We start from the raw sequence: 17293 nt of genomic DNA, 5'->3' as shown, positions 1-17293 counted from the left end.
GTGGTCAGCTCACTGTGTTTGATAAATACAATCAATACATGTTATTCCCCTCTGAGATCCCCCCACCATCATCTTTTCATACTCACCTCTTCCCAGTAGTCATTTGGGGATAATTATCCCCGCCAAGAGCCTACGTCTAATGTGCCCACTGTCTTTGGTTCTGTCATAAATTGGTCTGATATGGGCACTAAGATAACAAACCTGAACTGTATTGCTATTATTGCTGTTATTTTACTAGTTCCTTGATCCTAGAATAGGGCTAGCAATCTAATAATTTGTATATATAATTTACTGTAGTAAAATTCTATGTACCTAACAAATTTGTCCTCATCAGATATTTGCGTAACCAATTATTCCTACCTAAGTTGAGGAACGATGTCCTAAGCTGGAATACTCTTCAGCAACACTGTCCACAGCTTTTGTTCTCTGTGAAGTAATGGACCACCTCTTCTTTTTTTCCTATCAGTATCTCCGAATAATTATAGTTCATTTGGTGGCTTGCCTTAATTTCATTTCAATGTGTTCTACTATTATTTTAAGCTTTTTCCTAACAATGAGAGCTTTCAGTGCACTTTCTCCTTTGTTTGAAGGCACTGATGAGCTCTTGACCATCCTTTGGGGTAATTTGTACATATACCATAGTATAATTTCTTTATAATAGTACAATTTTCTTTATAATTTCTTTAAGGACTTGCCAACTCTCCTGAAGTTCTTTTTTATCCTTTTTTTCCCATATGAAAGTTTTTATTTTCTGAGATTACAGATGTCTTTTTTTTTTTTTTTGTGGAAGTTTGCTGTTTGTTAGGTTTCCTGAGGAAAAGTGAACTCCTTGACAAAATTCAGCCAAATTTGACAAATTTCATGCAACTCTGAGAGAGATGTTTCAAGACATTATACTCCTACCATCACCACAAAAGAACCCAGCTAGGAAAGAAATGAGATTTTATAAATACTTCAGTTCAGCAGAGTGTTGTTAGAGCTCAACCTGTTAGGCATCAGAGAATCGAACCATATATTTACTCTTGATACTACAATGCAAAAATGGCAAGGTTGTCTCTGGTTGTTCAAAAAGTTATTTGCTCCTCTCCTTCCTTCCTTTTCTAGAATTAAAATTGTTCCACCTCATGATCTCTTACTTGAGGTGCCATTAAGCCCTGCATGGAGAGATGATTATTCACTGATGAAGGAACACAGAAGGCATCTTCCATGTGGCTCCTTTCCTCATGCCTTCTGTATCAAAACTCTCCTAGGAACCTGCCTGCATTCTGCTGCATCCTTTTCCCAAGGTATGTTTCAGAGCTACCATTCCCCATTATCCTCAGCTCCTGCATTTCAGATGAGTTGGCTTGGTCAGTCAGAGAATGGCCATGTACATCTTAGGCAGATCTAAATTAGAGCCTATAGTGAAATCTCACCACAATTACTGTATTTGCTCTCTTCCTACTTGGGAAGACCATTCAATTGGTCAACTTTTCATACCTCAGAGAAGACGTACTGCCTTATTCACTGACAAAGCATCTCCCCTCTTCAACTTGAAAAAAAGATGTGTATATGTTAATGTTCAAGACCAGTAAATAAATAAATAGAACTGTGTTTCTGTTATGCCAATGCAGTTACAGCTTCAATCTCACACTTAAGAATCTTTCTGTACATTTCTGTACTTACTGCACTTACACATAAACATCTGGAGTTTTAAGCTTATTGATTCAGTATCCTCATTCCTGTTCCTCCTCTGATCTTATAATATAAACCACCTCCTTTTATATAATCTTCAGTTCCTGACACTTTCTGTTCCTGGGCACTGACATCTTCGACTGGGGGGGGACTGACTGTACATCAGGAGTTGTGTGGACTTTGCAGTACTGTGTCCAGCCTTACCCCACCCCTCAGCAAAGAACCCGATGAAATGGAGCAAATTCAGTGGAGGGCCACCAGGCTGAAGTGCTTTCCCTTCCATGGAGAGGAGATTGTGACCACAGGGCTTGTTCAGCTCAGATGAGATGGTTTGGGGTGAGACCTAACAGCAGCCTCTAAGCATACAAAGGTAGGTCAGCAAGAAGACAAAGCCAGGTACTTCATGGCAGTGAACGGCTGGAGAACAAGAGCTAACAGGCATGAGCTGAAGCAAAAGAGGTTCAGACTTGCTAATAGAAGAAACTTTTTCATGTGGAGGAAAGTCAGGCAGGGGAACATGGTTCCAGAGAGGTTGTGCAGTCTCCATCCTTGGAGGATGATCAGCAACCTGAATCTGACCCAGCTTTGACCAGGAGGTTGGAGTAGAGACCTCCTTAGGTCCCTTCCAATGTGTATTAGTTTATTATCTGAATTGTTGCCTTCTGAAAATGCCATCAGTCATCAAAGTTGTTGTAAACCATCAAGTTTGCCCCTCTCCCCCCTGTGTTGCCACTGGTGCTACAGACCCTCACTTGTCCTTGCAAGTCTCCTGGGTTACATTAAGGAAGCCCTTATGCTTATTGATGTTTCTGTGTTTCACCATTTATTCTTACTCCTAGTTATCTACACCCTCCCTTTGCTCGAACATGATTTTTTTGCTTTGAAAGGCTACATTGCTCTCAGATTCATCAGTGTACAGTATGGTGGATAGATGGACTCTTTATACTCTCAGGCCCACAGATCTCAGGCCTGCCACATTTTAAACTCCGAATTTCTAAAGAGTCAAAGGAACTACTGAAGCAGGCAAATCAATCAGTCTCCATGTTCCTTGTCAGCAGAATCGGTGTCACATAAGATTCCTGCTTTTCTGCCTTCCCTGTTTCCTGCCAGAGAGCCAGAAAACCTGAAGCAATGCGAAACTGAAGAACAAATAATACAGTAGAGGCAATTTAGAACTAAGCTTTTGAGGTAATAAAGTATCAGTGCTGTCTTTATAGCAAGACCACAGCAACAGTCGTAACAAGCACCAATGAACACCAGGCTCCATTAGACATGTTAGCATGCACGCAAGGTACTTGTAGTGGTGACAGATATCCTAGTACTCACCAAGCATCTATTTACGGTCCTAAGATCATCCACTTGCCATCAACCAAAAATACTCTGGGGGACACAAGAGAAACCTTCATGCCTGCCTCAGTTTTGCTATGTGCTTACCTCTCCTGAGCCTATGTGGACACAGGTTGATGATAAATCTGAAGCCAGTGTCACACTAGCAAATACTTCATCATACTCCGTTGGGCAGGCTCTCTGTGCTTATGAAATTAGAAACTCTGGCATTTATAGGCAGAATCCTTTTTACACAACAGTGAGTTTCTAAAGAAGGTATTCCATGGTAGAAGGCAAACATTTTTTTCCGAGTTGGAAACAGCTTTGTGAGTATATCGTTATCTAGGTGCTCAAATAAGAAAAGCTAGCTCTGAAATGATCTGTACCTTTGCTGGGGTTAAAAAGAGAAGAAAAAAAAAAAGGAGAGATACCTTTTGAGATTGACACAGTATCAACTTAGCAAGCAACTATCTTAACAAGCAAAGCCATAATCAGCATTAGAAATAAATTCTAAGAATTGTGGCACTTGTTTACTTTGTAGCCCTGTGGAAACAAAGTCTAAAGGCTCTATGCTGAGAAAAGCTACATCTGCAAAAATGTAAAGGTGGCAACTGGAGACTGAAAATGCTTCACTTGAAGTTTGCAAAAAAAGTCAAGAGCTACAACTGATGTAACTTAATTTCATGAAAACAAAATGTGTATTTCTATCAAGCCTGCCCTCACAAATGGCATTTTTCTACAAAAAATATCTGTAATGAACCTGTGTCAAGATGCCAACGCACTTCTGGCAACACCAACTGCAGTAGGTGATTAGAATTTATGCTGTGTAAAATTAACTTTTAGATTAAATGAAAATTATGAACCAAAATGCAAAAGCATTTATATGGCAATTCACCTAGGCCATTTGTTTAAAAAGTGTCACAGCAAGTGAAAATAACGCAGTGGTCCGAAGAGTTCACAGACTATTAGCTCTGGCTGTTCCAGCATCTTCCTTTCCAGCCCCAGAGCTCTTCCCACCAGAAACGCAAGGTGTACATCTGACATACTGAACTGCCTTCATTTCATAAAACCAAGTGGAGAATGGTAAGAGAAAATTAGAAAAAATCTATAGAAAACTGAAAAATCTTCCCATAGCAGAATCAGATCTCAAGAAGGGGAAACTAGACATTCTGCTAGATTAGTCTGTTGCTAGTAATGTCTACTTCCAGATTTTGCAGAGTGACATTCTAAATGTTATGATTAAAAAAAAAAATCTAAATATACTCTGAACATTTACTGTCGAGGCACCAACAGAAGTATATTCCACATGCTAGAATACTGCTTGTTGCATAAAGCTGTGAAACATGAGGTTCTACATTCTTTCAAAGTAAGCTTTTTGTCTCCTCTAAGTTAAATGTGCTCATGAAAGGAGATTGCAGCAAGGTACGGTTTGGGCTCTTCTCCCAAGTAATAATGATAGGGCAAGAGAAAATGGCCTCAAATTGTGCCAGGAGGGATTTAGATTGGGTATTAGGAAAAATTTTCTCCTCCAAAAGGGTTGTCAAGCATTGGAAAAGGCTGCCCAGAGAGCAGTGGAGTCACCATCCCTGGAGGTGTTTAAAAGGTGTAACTGTGGCAGCTGGAGACATGGTTTACTGGTGGACTTAGCACTGCCGGGTTAATGCCCTTAGAGGTCTTTCCCAACCTACACAATTTTACATTCTTATGTTTCCGTCCAACTCATTTTTTTTAATCCTACAGAGCCCCTGGAGACTGAGTTTGCAGTTGTCCATGTTGTAAGAAGCACTTCCTCTTACCATTTTCAAAGGTGTTGCCTTTAATTTCCATCATGTCAGTATCCTTACAAAAATTACACTGTTATGTGCTGCTGGTTTATACATCTGAAACAACCCCAAACATACTAGATTTGTTCTTGACCACTTGTTACCTACTTACCTTTTACCTGAGCTATCTTTTTGATATGGGAGAGACAAGCTTGAGCATAGTAATTCCGAGCTGAAAAAACTCCAATCAGTGTTACAGTGTTTTGTTAGGTGTTCCATACCACTGCTTTTGGAATATTTCGGTGGCACTGTGACTTCTGACACCCACTGAATGGAAGTTTTACTGTGCTATCCACTGAACTGCTCCTGACAGCTGATTAGCCATGTATGAGTAAACTGGAATTATCCCACCCAGTACTCTGATTGTAAACATCAGTAGCTTCTGAAGATCTGCAATGTATGCTCCATTGCATTTCTACAGTTTTAAATCCTGCATAATCTCCTTTCCAGTGCTTTGCAGTCCACCTTACTGCATGCCTTATTTTCATGGCAGTAGCTTCTCAGACAACTTCAGGCTTAGTGAACATAAAGATCAGTTTCATCAGACTGTGCTACGATTTTGTACTATAATTCTAGCAGACTGAAGGTCAGCTTTTATTATCCTTTTTGTTTGTTTGTTTTTGTTTGTTTGTTTTTGTTTGTTTGTTTTTGTTGTTTTTTTTTTTTGTTAATGAACATGTCATTTAGCATAGTACTTAATTTTTTTTTTAAACTTACTATTTTATTCAGGTATCTATTTGCTTGAGAAGGCTTTTTTGGGGTTCATTTTACAGGATTTCTTCCTTTTGCTTCTGCAACTGCTGCCCACGTAGGGAAAACCCGCTACTTTCTTTCTGAACTTCTTCAGGGCTTCTGGCAGAATTCCACCTAGACTTGCTGAAGTAACATTTTCTCTTAATTTTGTAAATTGAAGTATTCTCTCCTTTTTTGAATCTAAAATCTGATCTTTTTTAAAAAATCACATTGAAGTGTTTCAGCATCCTCTGTGGTGAGAACTGTAGAAGTACAATGATATTTTTGCATTTAAGTCCTTGCTCCCCTTTAATCAGGTGCATTTTCTCAAAAAAAAAATCAATTACTTTAAACATTTTGAAGTAATTTAGGTATGAAAATGGAAGTGGGACTATTTGCAAAAAGATACATTTATCCTGCTCTATAAAGTAAATGCTTACTTATGTTACAACCTTGTGAAGTCAATTTCAATTGAAACAGTGAGCCAGCCCTTTTGTGAGTTATTCACAGAGCAGAAAAGGAAATAAAACCATATGAAAAGAGCAAAATACAATGGCAAAAATCACGGCCCTACAATAACTAAAAGTCACTGAATGCATTAACCCCTCCTCTTTATTCTTTGAACATCTGTGTCATTTCTGTTCACATACTTGATTTGCTGTGCCAGTCCCCTCCTTATTTTCTACATTCTACATGTAAAGTGCCAATTCCAATACCGTTTTTACTAGTTCACTATTGGGTGGATTTTATTTCATAAGGAAGACTTACAAAAATGAACCTTGTATCTTGCCATTTCATGCTGGTCCTCTTGCGCGTTCCTGCTTCTTTCATTTAGGGAAAACTGGTTCCTTTTTAATATATCATTTTAGTAGAAATACTTTTGCGTGGAGCTATCTCCTCTCAAGTTGTTCTTCTGGCATAGTATCAGAGGAATAAGGTAATTTTTGTCACCACCAATTAAAAAGTTTTACGAAACAGGACCGTTATAAAACAATTAAACCTTGCAAATGCAGTAGTCTCTAGGAGGGAAACCCTGGAGGAAATTCTGCTTATTAAAATTGCAATTTTACTTTCCATTAAAAAGGAGAATAAGACAACAGAAGATGGGTTGGCAAGACAAATTATTTCTTAATGTCAGTTGAGCTTATTTCAAATGAGATAACATATCTACACCAGGTTGGGTTCAACATATTTTTGTCTCCTCAACTCATTTATCTAATTCAGTCATCTTGATTATAGCCTCATGGACCTTCATTTTCACAGGAAGAATTTCTTAACAAACAACCTACACAACATGCTGATTACTGAACAGTTAATTCTAATTAACTTGGCTATGGCAAGAGAATTTTGATAAAGTCCTAGACTGCAAATACAGTTTGGTTATTCTAGCCAAACTTCTATAAAATCAAAACCCACAGCAGAGTCTCCAGACGAGACATCAAAGTGATAGGGATCTAATTTAAAGAAACAAATGAGAAAATTAAAATCACAAATAATTTATTCTTCCGTTAGAATTCATGGAGTACAGTTTTAAATAGCAATGAAGTACACAGTGGTAGAAAATTGGCACAGAACCTACAAGTTTTTCATTCATAATGTTCCTCATCCCATATCTGTTCAAATCTTGATGTGTATTTTCTACTGACTTTAAGAAAACTCTTTTCCCTTTAAAAAGGATGAACAAATTGAAAATCTTGTCTTTCATGTATAATGTCATACATATTAGGAACACCAGTTGACTTTCTTTTTTTTTTCCCCGAACACTGATTGCCAACTGAAAAAACCCAAAATATTATTTTACTCCTGGACTAATTTTAACTTTTATCCTTTATAAATGTTGCCAGGAATTCCTGAATGCAGATATTTCTGCAGAACAGAATATCCTTTTACTTATCTGATACACAGTTGCAGGACAGTCTCAAAACCAATTTTTTGTGTACTATGCTATTGATCAAGGTGCTGCCTCTATCTCACATGCAACACTAGAAGCATTAATGCAACTCAAAACAAAATTTGGCATTTACCTCACCAACAGGTTTTATATTTGATGTTATAAAACATCCCCTTGGTCTCATGTTAACCAATAAGAAAAACAGACACACACAAAAAATGCCCCCTTTTTAAAATTATTAACTCCCAGTTAGAAAAGTTGTCCTGGTTCCGGCCAGGACAGCGTTAATTGTTGCAGTAGCCAGGAGGGGCATGGCTGGGACCCGGAGGTTATTCTGCACCACCTCAGGTCATTTAGCCTGGGGTGGTTCACTAATTGCTGGGCTCCACGGGGTGAGCAACAGTGTGTGACTCATTTGCCTCTTTTTTGTACCCTCTGTCATTAGTATTGTTGCTGTTACTGTTTGTTTTCTGTTTTCTTATCTCATTGCTGTTTACAGTAAACTGTTCTAATGTCAACATGTGATCTTTACCTTTTGTGCCTCCAATTCTCCTCTCCAGCCACCCCAGCAGAGGTGGAGGGGGAAGCAGGCGTGTGGTTTGGAGTGTGTCAGTGGGAACATAAAATTGGGGAATACCGTTCCTAAACCACAACAAAAGTTTAGATAGGTTTTACAAAGTCCTCTAGGCTATTTTGATACATAAAAATTATTCAACTAAAGGTTAAAATACACTTATACAATACAGTCCTGTTCTCCATATTCTTTTTCAAGTTCTTTGCATATTCAAGCCAAGTAAAATTAACACTTGTCATTTTCTTTGTTATTGCAATTAATAAGAGGGATTACAGCTTGCTTATGCAAAGCTCTGACAAAACACTTGAGAAATAAAACCCAAACGTTTGTTACCCAAAAAACGTTGCAGAAAATTGTCAAACTGTTAGAAACAATTTTTACAAAACCGCTTCACTCAGAAAAATTGGAAAGCTTAAAAAATTAATCTTTGCACAAGACTATATTACACTGTCTTTAATTATGTTCCCATTTAGATAACTGGGATTCTCTACCTTTGTACTTGAACCTGTCAGTGATGTAGGATGCTCTCCATCTTTTTTCACTCTTATCTTGATCGTACATCATTTCAAGACTAATACAATCAAGCACTTACCATGTCCTACCCATTTTAACAGTAGATTTGTTATCCTGCCCAGCGAGTAGTGTACTGTCTTGCATATTCACCCCATGAAAAACATTATATACAAAATATTGCTGCTGTAAAAAGTGTGCATTTCCCCTTTCCCCCCTACAAAAAAAATCCATGGAAAAAAATATTAAATTCCCATAACCTTCATAAACATACAAAGCTGGTTCACACCTTTCAGTCAGTAACAGTCTATTTGACATACAGTCCTCAACTCACTGCAAATTGTTATGTCACAGATTTTCTGTCCAATATTGCCATCTAGAGTAGAGATGTGAAATCAGTTTCTGAGAATCTACAGTCTTTAATAATTAACCCATAAAGACTGTATACCGTAACACAGCCACAAGATTTTTCCAAAAGCTAGGTGGAATGGGAGGTTCTCATCTTGGGAAGATGTCCACAGTGCTGAGGAGACAATATGGCTGCTAACAAATATTGCCTACCGGAATGTGAGTACTTTTTCACTGTTGATAATTTCCATATTGACCCTAAAAAAAAATTCAAAATATATAATTAGACCACAAGGCACATTTTCCTGTATTAAAAGCTGAAATCAGAAGACTATCCAAATAAACTGTGATGTTAAAAGGTGGAAACAAATAACAATAAATGATAAACTGATATAAGTAACTGGTATAGTTTCATCTCACTAAAAATCCTTTGTGCTTTGATGTAAAAGTAAAACCAATGACACGGATTTAAATCCAGGAACCTGGATCAAAAGAGTATACCTTTACATTCAAAGGACTGCTGTGAAATTTGCAGAACATCAGCAAAAAATAAAAGACGGGGATTACTTCCCACCTGAACTTTGAAAATTATTTCAAAAGGACAAGGTCACCTAAATTCAAAGTAATTTAGGAAACTAACCATGACACAGAGATACCTAAAAATATCCACCTATCAAGCATTACAGAATTGTACATGTATCTCAAAAACCAAGGCACATCCCAGTGAACATGAAGAACTAGTCCACATATCCTATGGGAAGCAATTATTCCACAGATCCAATACACAGAGTTATTACCCTTATTGATATTCTCCTTCTTTTGAAAGAATGTCATGTACTGCAGAGGTGGGCAGAGGTGAAAGCATCAATGCTACAAGCTTACCATGATCCTTCACCACAGGGTTCAAGGCTTGCAGAAGAAAGCACTGTGCTAGGAAGTGAACGTGTCCCGAACTGCAGTCCTGCCACCATTCCGTGTTAAGTACCACCACGATAAGGTGGTATTTTAAATTTCAGTTTAATGTTAGCTTTGTTACATTGTAATATAACAATCAGTCATGAAGAAGAGTTTCACAACAGCTGCTAGATGAGAATTTAAGCAGCGCAATTCCTATGGGAATGGCTAGTATGAAAGAGAGGTCTTCTATAATTGAGTTTCCCAGTGGAACTTAAGACTGCACAAACTAGAGGAGCAGAGCCTATCTACAGAGAAGGTTATCCACTCCTACTGTAAGAAAAACTGAAAGAAACTCAGCAAATTGTGATTAAGTTTCCTTGACCCTATATTTGCCAAAACCAAAGAATTTTGCTGTAGCTTATTGTTTGCAGAGAAAGTTACCAGTTCCGTGCATAAACATTTTGTTTATCTGATAAATAATTAGAAGTAACTGCATCTCTAAACTATGACACTGAAAGACTTTGTTCCCTCTTCCTTGTCTTTTTTACTTTCTGTAGAAAGCAAGCCAACTGTTCTCCTTTAAAAATGTGGGCAACTGTGACTATTCTCACTTCCAAGGGAAAGTTTTTCTTGAAAGTTCAACTGATCTTCTACTGACATATCAGGGTTTTATTTAAATGCTAGAACCTCATCTTGATCATTTACTTGATCTTCATTTTATTTATGCCAAGGAAAATAACAGTGTATGTTTTAATGACATTTCTGAACGATTCATACTGCAAAGATTAGGTTTTTTATAGTTTAGTACCTTCTACAGGAATAAAACTTCTGCTTCATCCTGTAATTCTAAGACAGATTTTTTTACAGGAGTCCCTCACTACAACTCCAGCCTGAAGTTATGGTGGGTTTGTTGTGTTTTAAACTTATCTTAGCAGTGGTAGGAAGGAAGCAGTTGATTTTTGGGACACTGCTTTCCCATGTTCAGTGCCTCCTGATACTGCTCAGAGAAAATCTATGCACAAAGAGGTTTCATGTCTTCCCATACAGCTCTACAGCTAAAAGACCTCAGTTGCGCACCTGAGATGTTTTTGCAACTGGAGAGGAAGATTAGGATTAGGATTTGTGTTTGTGGAAAATCAATTCAACTATTTCTACTGCAAAGCAGTGATGAAAAATGATCCACCATTAGATTTAGGAACCTTATATTTCATTTTATTTATTCATCATGAGGTTATGAAACCTTATACTTAATTTTTAAAGTCAAAAAAGATTGTCTGGAGGGCCTCACTTTGCCAAATTGCATTAAAACTTAGCAAACTCGGGAGAGAGTGACTAGTCACAACTCCAGACAAATGATTCTGGGTAAATCACCAAGAAATAAAACCCGGGAGAACTGTACATACATACCTGAGAGATCATGTCCTCAAATTCATTACTTTAAATGTCCAGAAGAATCTTAAGATTATTAAATGAGTGCGTAAGAACAACAATTTTCTCATCAAACGAAAGAATACCTGGTCATATCCATAAGGCCTCTGCTGGGGTGGCTGGGGTGGCCCAGGCTGCGTGGGTCTGTATCCCCCATACTGTTGGCCTTGTCCTTGTGGATAATTGGGATACTGAGGTCCTGGACCACTCTGGGAGGGGCCTGGAGATCATGCAAATGGAAAAAAAAAATTTAAATAAAATTAAAAAAAAGACTATTTAAGGTGTTGGAAAGAATAGAACAGTAAAAGCATTGAATTTTACAGCTGAGCAGGGTTAAGAAATATCACTACTGTGTAGTTAGGTCTTTTGAGTGGCCCTCCTTTCTCCCTGGAAAGCACCTTTGCTGACAGGGCCTGTGCTCCACCCACAGAAACATCTACCTTTATTTATATAGTCATTATGTAATACCAATGCATTCAAGTTCCACAGACAAAGTCATAGGACAGAGCAGAACAAGGCAAGAAATGATGAATGATAAACATGAACCCTTTCCAGGATTTAGGGAAGCAGGCTCCTCCTGCTGTGTGCTGCTCCAGTTACAGAAGTTTATAATGCCAGGAGCAGCCAGATGATCAGCATTTGGACCTTCTGAAGAGACCAGCAGCACCTCACTGCCAGAGAGCGAGTTCTCACACCACAGCAGGCTATCATAAATGGGATGTCAGGCAAGCAAGTTCTGTGCATACAATGTGGGATGTGACAACCAGTAAAAACTATTGTGGGATGGAAAAAAAGCACCATCTACTCCATACTCCTCTGGTAATATTAGCTTTCCAGAAAAAGGCTAGGAAAAAATCCAAAACTTTGACTCCAGTCTTTTTTGGCTGTAAAAAGAAGTTGTTTTTTTTGTCAGTACAAACTCTTTCTGTTACTATTCACAGGGACTCAGCCTGTCTAGCACTGGAAGCTGCCATAAGACAGTGTAGCCTCCAACACTGGGAGAGATGGTGTACTGTGTATTTCAGTGGCACTCCATATGAATCCTTTGCAGTGGATCTGTTAGATTTTTCAACACCATCCCTGAAAACTGTCTCTCCATTTTTAAGAGCTGAAGACGTGCAGCTCTTAAAGTGCTTTCTTTTAAACAAACCAACACTTTTTAGTTTTTAGTTTTAGGTACAGGCACTGGACATTTAGATGACATCAGCTGGTAACTCTTTCAGTAGTATCTAAGATAGTCAAAAAGTTGACTTGGAGAAAAAAAGTTCCATAAGCTATTACCATTCTCCTCAGGCCTCAAATCCCCTTGAACTATGCAGTTTCAGCTTTCTACAGTGAAACAAAACCTTCAAGATTGATAATAATGACTGAGATATTGATTTTTTTTTTGCAAATTAGAAAGCAATTAAATATTAAATTGAGCAAGAATACGACATCCGAAAAACTGCTGTGTTCATCTGACATGGGTTTATTTATTCATGGTAAACCTTTATAACTGAATTCTAAATATTCACTGACAGATTTTATAAAATAAAAATGGAACTTCAATAACTATTTCTGCTAAAACCCAGAAATTTAAAAGTATGCTTTTTTTTTTTTTACGAATTACATTGGGTAAGTCCCTCCATCAGTTTTCCTTATCCCTTTTCTTCTAGTATTTCTTAAGCTAAATTTTCTGAATAGGTCAGATTTTATTTCTTTAATTCCATATTCAGAGCAGTGAGCTACATGGACCTCCACTCTGGTCTTCATTCTATTCCTATGTTATGTTTAGAAGAAGAGAAGCACCTGAGTATTATTTTAGAACTATCAATTCAACCATAACCTCCAAAAGGAAAACACTTCCTAAATCTCAGTGGATTCTCGTAAAACTTAACTCTGTCTCAACATAACTAGACTTAATGTAAATCTGGCATTTATCTACATGGCAAACAAATCATCCCTGCACTTCCTCACATACCTACAATGCTGACAGTTTTAGCAGTTAAACCTACAAAAAAGCTAACAGTTAAAATACATACAGAATGTACGGAATTTCAGAGAAAATTGTAATTACGGAACTTCAGAGATTTTTTTCTTCTGTGACAAATATTTACAACTTTACAATGTGCAAGCATGTAAAACTTAAAAGAGCAGTATTTTCAGTATACTCTTCTGACCTCAAGTTTTCAGAAGTAATGCACAAACATTACATGCTACCACTTTCAATTTCCTGTTTGGGAGGTTTTCCTTGAATCCAGGGACTACACTATCTTACTCGTGGCAGAGGATTTCTCACTCCTGCCATGTATCAGAAGGTGTGCACTACTAGTGAAATTTGTAAGACAAACTCTTGTGAAAGTTCCATTTCTGTACTGATCAGTAAAAGAATTTTCAAAGAATGATTCATGTACGTTGGACAAAGTTTTAAACTAGTTTTTAAATAATTTTGTTCTAATTGGCAAATTCACAGGTGAAAAGGTATAAATGGCTCTTTGTCATCTTTCTGACAGTGTTCACCTACAGAGGACAGAAAAAAGCAGAGTCTTTCTGGGTCCTTCTAAATTAAAGACACCCATTATAATGCTACTTAGTCACCTTCAGTTTTCTGTGCTACTGCACTCTCCTAGACTGCCAAGAGACCTAATTCCCAAAAGAATCTGTCTTCTAAGCTTTCTTGTTTTGGCCCAGTGAAAGGGCAGGCATACAGCTGTTCTGCACAGGGTTGGCCTCTGGACCCAGTAAAACAGGGATAGAATAATATACAACAACGGTCTCTCAGTCGTTTCTGTGACTGCTGTCTGTGTCTTTAGGTTCTTACCATAACCCTGCTGTTGTCCTGGATAGCCTTGTTGGCCAGGATATTGCTGCTGTTGTGGTGGGTAACCCTGCTGTTGGGGTGGTCCTTGATATGCATCTTGCTGCTGACCATATTGAGAGTTTCCTGTAAGATGATTGCAAGAAAGCAAAAACTTATAAAGATACCTATTTTATTTTTTTTCCTTCTAAGATGCACAGCCAACAACACAAGAACAAAATGAAAATGCAATATTGATTTCAAAAACTGAACAAAACAAAGAAAACTCAAACCAAACAGAAGGAACTCGGCCAAACAAACTGCAGTTAAAGCCAATTTTGCAAAGTTGAACTGCAGCACTTTCAGCATCTCTGCCAAACGAGCATTACATTTACTGGAACATCACAGTCATAAGATCATGACTACGCTAAATAAAATAAAAAACAAAAAAAAAGACAAAATTAAAGACAGCTACAAGAGCACAGACTAGCTACACAAGATCAGCAAGCTGTTTCCTAACAGCACTATAATTATACAAAATATATACACACACAAAAAGATATACAACTGAACCAACAAATTTATGTTTAAATAAAAATTTCCATTGAGGTAAAAAAAAAAAATCTCTAGAGTGTTTTAGTCATTTTACTGTTGTTAGAAATGGTAAATTGTGGTTATATATTTTTAGGTGTTTGCAAGAAATTATTCTGAAGGCTTCAAGTTCCCTGCAATTTTCAAGACAGCCAGCAACTAGTATTCTACAAGAGCTTTGCATGGGTATAAGTTGTGTTGTGTGAGAATTTTTGTTCCCGTTGCGGGTGGGGGAGGAAAGGGAATGTATGTGCGTATGTGTGTGAAGGTATATAGATACCTCCTTCGTAGTAATGTTGTGAGGAATCCTCATAAGGCCTATCGTAGCCTTGTTCAGGATACGACGGTTGCTGATAACCGTAATCATTATGACCTACATCAATTCGACAAGAGACAGGAAGAAACGTTAATGGTCTCTGAGTGAAAACCCTAAAAATATTTCATTTCTCAGAAAAATGAAAAAAAAAAAAAAAATTTCAACTGGATATACATGAAGAAGAATTTTCAATTGCACTAGCCAAAGACTTATTAATATGATTTTCTTTCATATGAATTAACATGTGACAGGGGGAAAAAAAAAGCTTAATGCAGTAGTTCTAGCAACATCACAGCAAGGGATGGTCTTAACCTTCTGATAATCCTTGTTGGGGGAGTAGGGGGGGAAGTACTTTATCTTTCACTCAGAAAAAAATGAAAGCATTTAGGCCTTTCACATGTAAATAACCTGAATTAAATTAGAATGAACAAAGAAAGCAATTATCATACTTTGTCTAACACCTGTTCTGCTGATCTCCAATTCAAAAGCATATGCTAAAAGCAGTGTGAAATATAACAAATAAAGCTCAATAAAGTTATGAACCACAGTCTACATTAAATTCAGCTTTTAAGTGACAGAAAAATAACATTCTCGAGGTTTTCCCTACAAACAGAATTCCTACTTTAAGTCTTACGAAAACTTTTCCTCTTATATTCCAGTCTTGAGTAGATTCATTACAAACAATCCTTCCTATTCAGAGACTACAGGCATCTCTGATTAAGAAAGCAATATATGCAGTAAGCACCCCACCTGTTGTTGGTTTTCATACAAACATATTTTGTCTTACAAATGATCGAAATATATCTTATTGATAATTGGGTCAAGAAAACAAGCCAAAACTTTGTTTACATTTGAAATTTAATAATACGAATTTGGAATAAAATTTTGAAATAAGGAAAGGAGAAAACAGTTCTAAAACTCAGTTGGCCTTTGTTATTAGTTCTGCAATTGTACCATACGTCACCGACTGAATCTTATATGAATACTTAACCATTAAAACAATTCTTAAAACATATTGTCTTTGCATTCTATATAAGAGTGATAATGAGGTGATGCCAAAGATTACTCTTTGGAAGGAACAGGTCTTAAAAGCAATCTGTGTTGTCACAGAGCTGTTGATGGTAACACCAAATTGCCCTCACTAGAGTAAATTGCTGTAACCATTTAGTGTTCATGTGTGTAACATAAATGTTCCAAAATGAAAGCCTTAATGAATTAATGCAACTTGTAAAATAACTCTGCACATACATCTCCAAAAATTAACACATGTAAGCTTAGGTAGATGTGTCTTGATGTATCTTAAAATCAATTTAATGGATATTAAATTCAAACAACTAACTTGTATCCCTCTATTTGCAATGAGTAGTTGCTTTGGCAATGACACAGCTTTACTTTGTATATATTTTTAAAACATTAACATATACCACACTCCCTGAACTTAGTAAGATACCATTAAGTTGCACACATGGTTATCACAGTAGTCATGAGTCAGCATCTTTGTTCTTCCAGTCTCTGCTCAGCCTGAAAACAAGTTAATTTCAACTTTTCTAACTTATAACACAATCCAATAACCTTCAGCACTCTGTATTCCACCAGGTAGGAAGACAGATTTATGAAATGCAAGGTTTCGGTCTTGTCTTGAAAGCACTGAGGGGACACAATCTCTTCAGGGCAGGGACCATTTCATTCCCATATACAAATTAAACTAAAGGCCCACACCATAGCAGCAATAACACATTTGTACGACTTACACGAAAACTAAACACTAAGTGAAAAAAATATAATATTTACAGAAAAGCCACATATTTTTAGCAAGTTTTTTCAGTTCAATAAAATTTTTAATAAAAGGATATCGCCCCCTCTCTTATTGATAATAAAGTAACGACTGTTTTCATTCATCTCAATCATACTAGATATGCTAAGGAACTCTCCATACTTTTAGATAAACCAATTATTCCAATTAATTTTTAAATACTAAAACTGTTGTTAAGAGTTTCAAATGGGAGTAATACCAATTACATGCTTAAAGTTGCAAATTTAACTAGTCACAGTAAGTCACAGTAATTTAAACTGTAGTAACAATTCTGAATTTGGAAGGTTTTGTAAATGTGAGGTATGATATCCAATTACTATTCTTGCCTCATCCTCTAATTTTGGGCATAGGACTACATTAGTATTGGGCAGGTATAGAAAATGGGAAAGTTAACATTTATGAGAGATTACCATCAGGGTAATATTGCTGGTTCATGCCTTCTGGAGGACCTTGTCCACCATGACTGTATTGGTCCCCATAATAGTCTTCCTGGCCTGAGTACTGCTGTGGTGGGCCTGAAAAACCACAACCAGTCAATACGTAAATAACTTGTTTTCTCTGTTATAAAGTTGCTAATTTCTGATTTTAGTATGA

At 37.1% G+C, this 17293-nt stretch overlaps 1 protein-coding gene across 1 annotated transcript in view; it reads right to left on the bottom strand.

The window, feature by feature from the left end:
* Window positions 1-7035: 7035 nt before the first annotated feature.
* Window positions 7036-17293, bottom strand: part of SS18 (SS18 subunit of BAF chromatin remodeling complex) — a 44539-nt gene continuing 34281 nt past the window's right edge. Inside the window, 5 exon segments of the mRNA XM_018080798.2 lie at window positions 7036-9136; window positions 11290-11423; window positions 14004-14126; window positions 14851-14943; window positions 17110-17214. Of these exon segments, the coding sequence (XP_017936287.2) occupies window positions 9110-9136; window positions 11290-11423; window positions 14004-14126; window positions 14851-14943; window positions 17110-17214 (482 nt within the window). The 3' untranslated portion in view covers window positions 7036-9109.

Source organism: Manacus vitellinus, unplaced genomic scaffold (assembly GCF_001715985.3).
Source record: "Manacus vitellinus isolate BGI_N305 unplaced genomic scaffold, ASM171598v3 scaffold_1_pilon, whole genome shotgun sequence".
Lineage (NCBI taxonomy): Eukaryota > Metazoa > Chordata > Aves > Passeriformes > Pipridae > Manacus > Manacus vitellinus.
The sequence above is the reverse complement of the archived record's forward strand: the minus strand, read 5'-3'. Positions and strand labels throughout refer to the sequence as shown.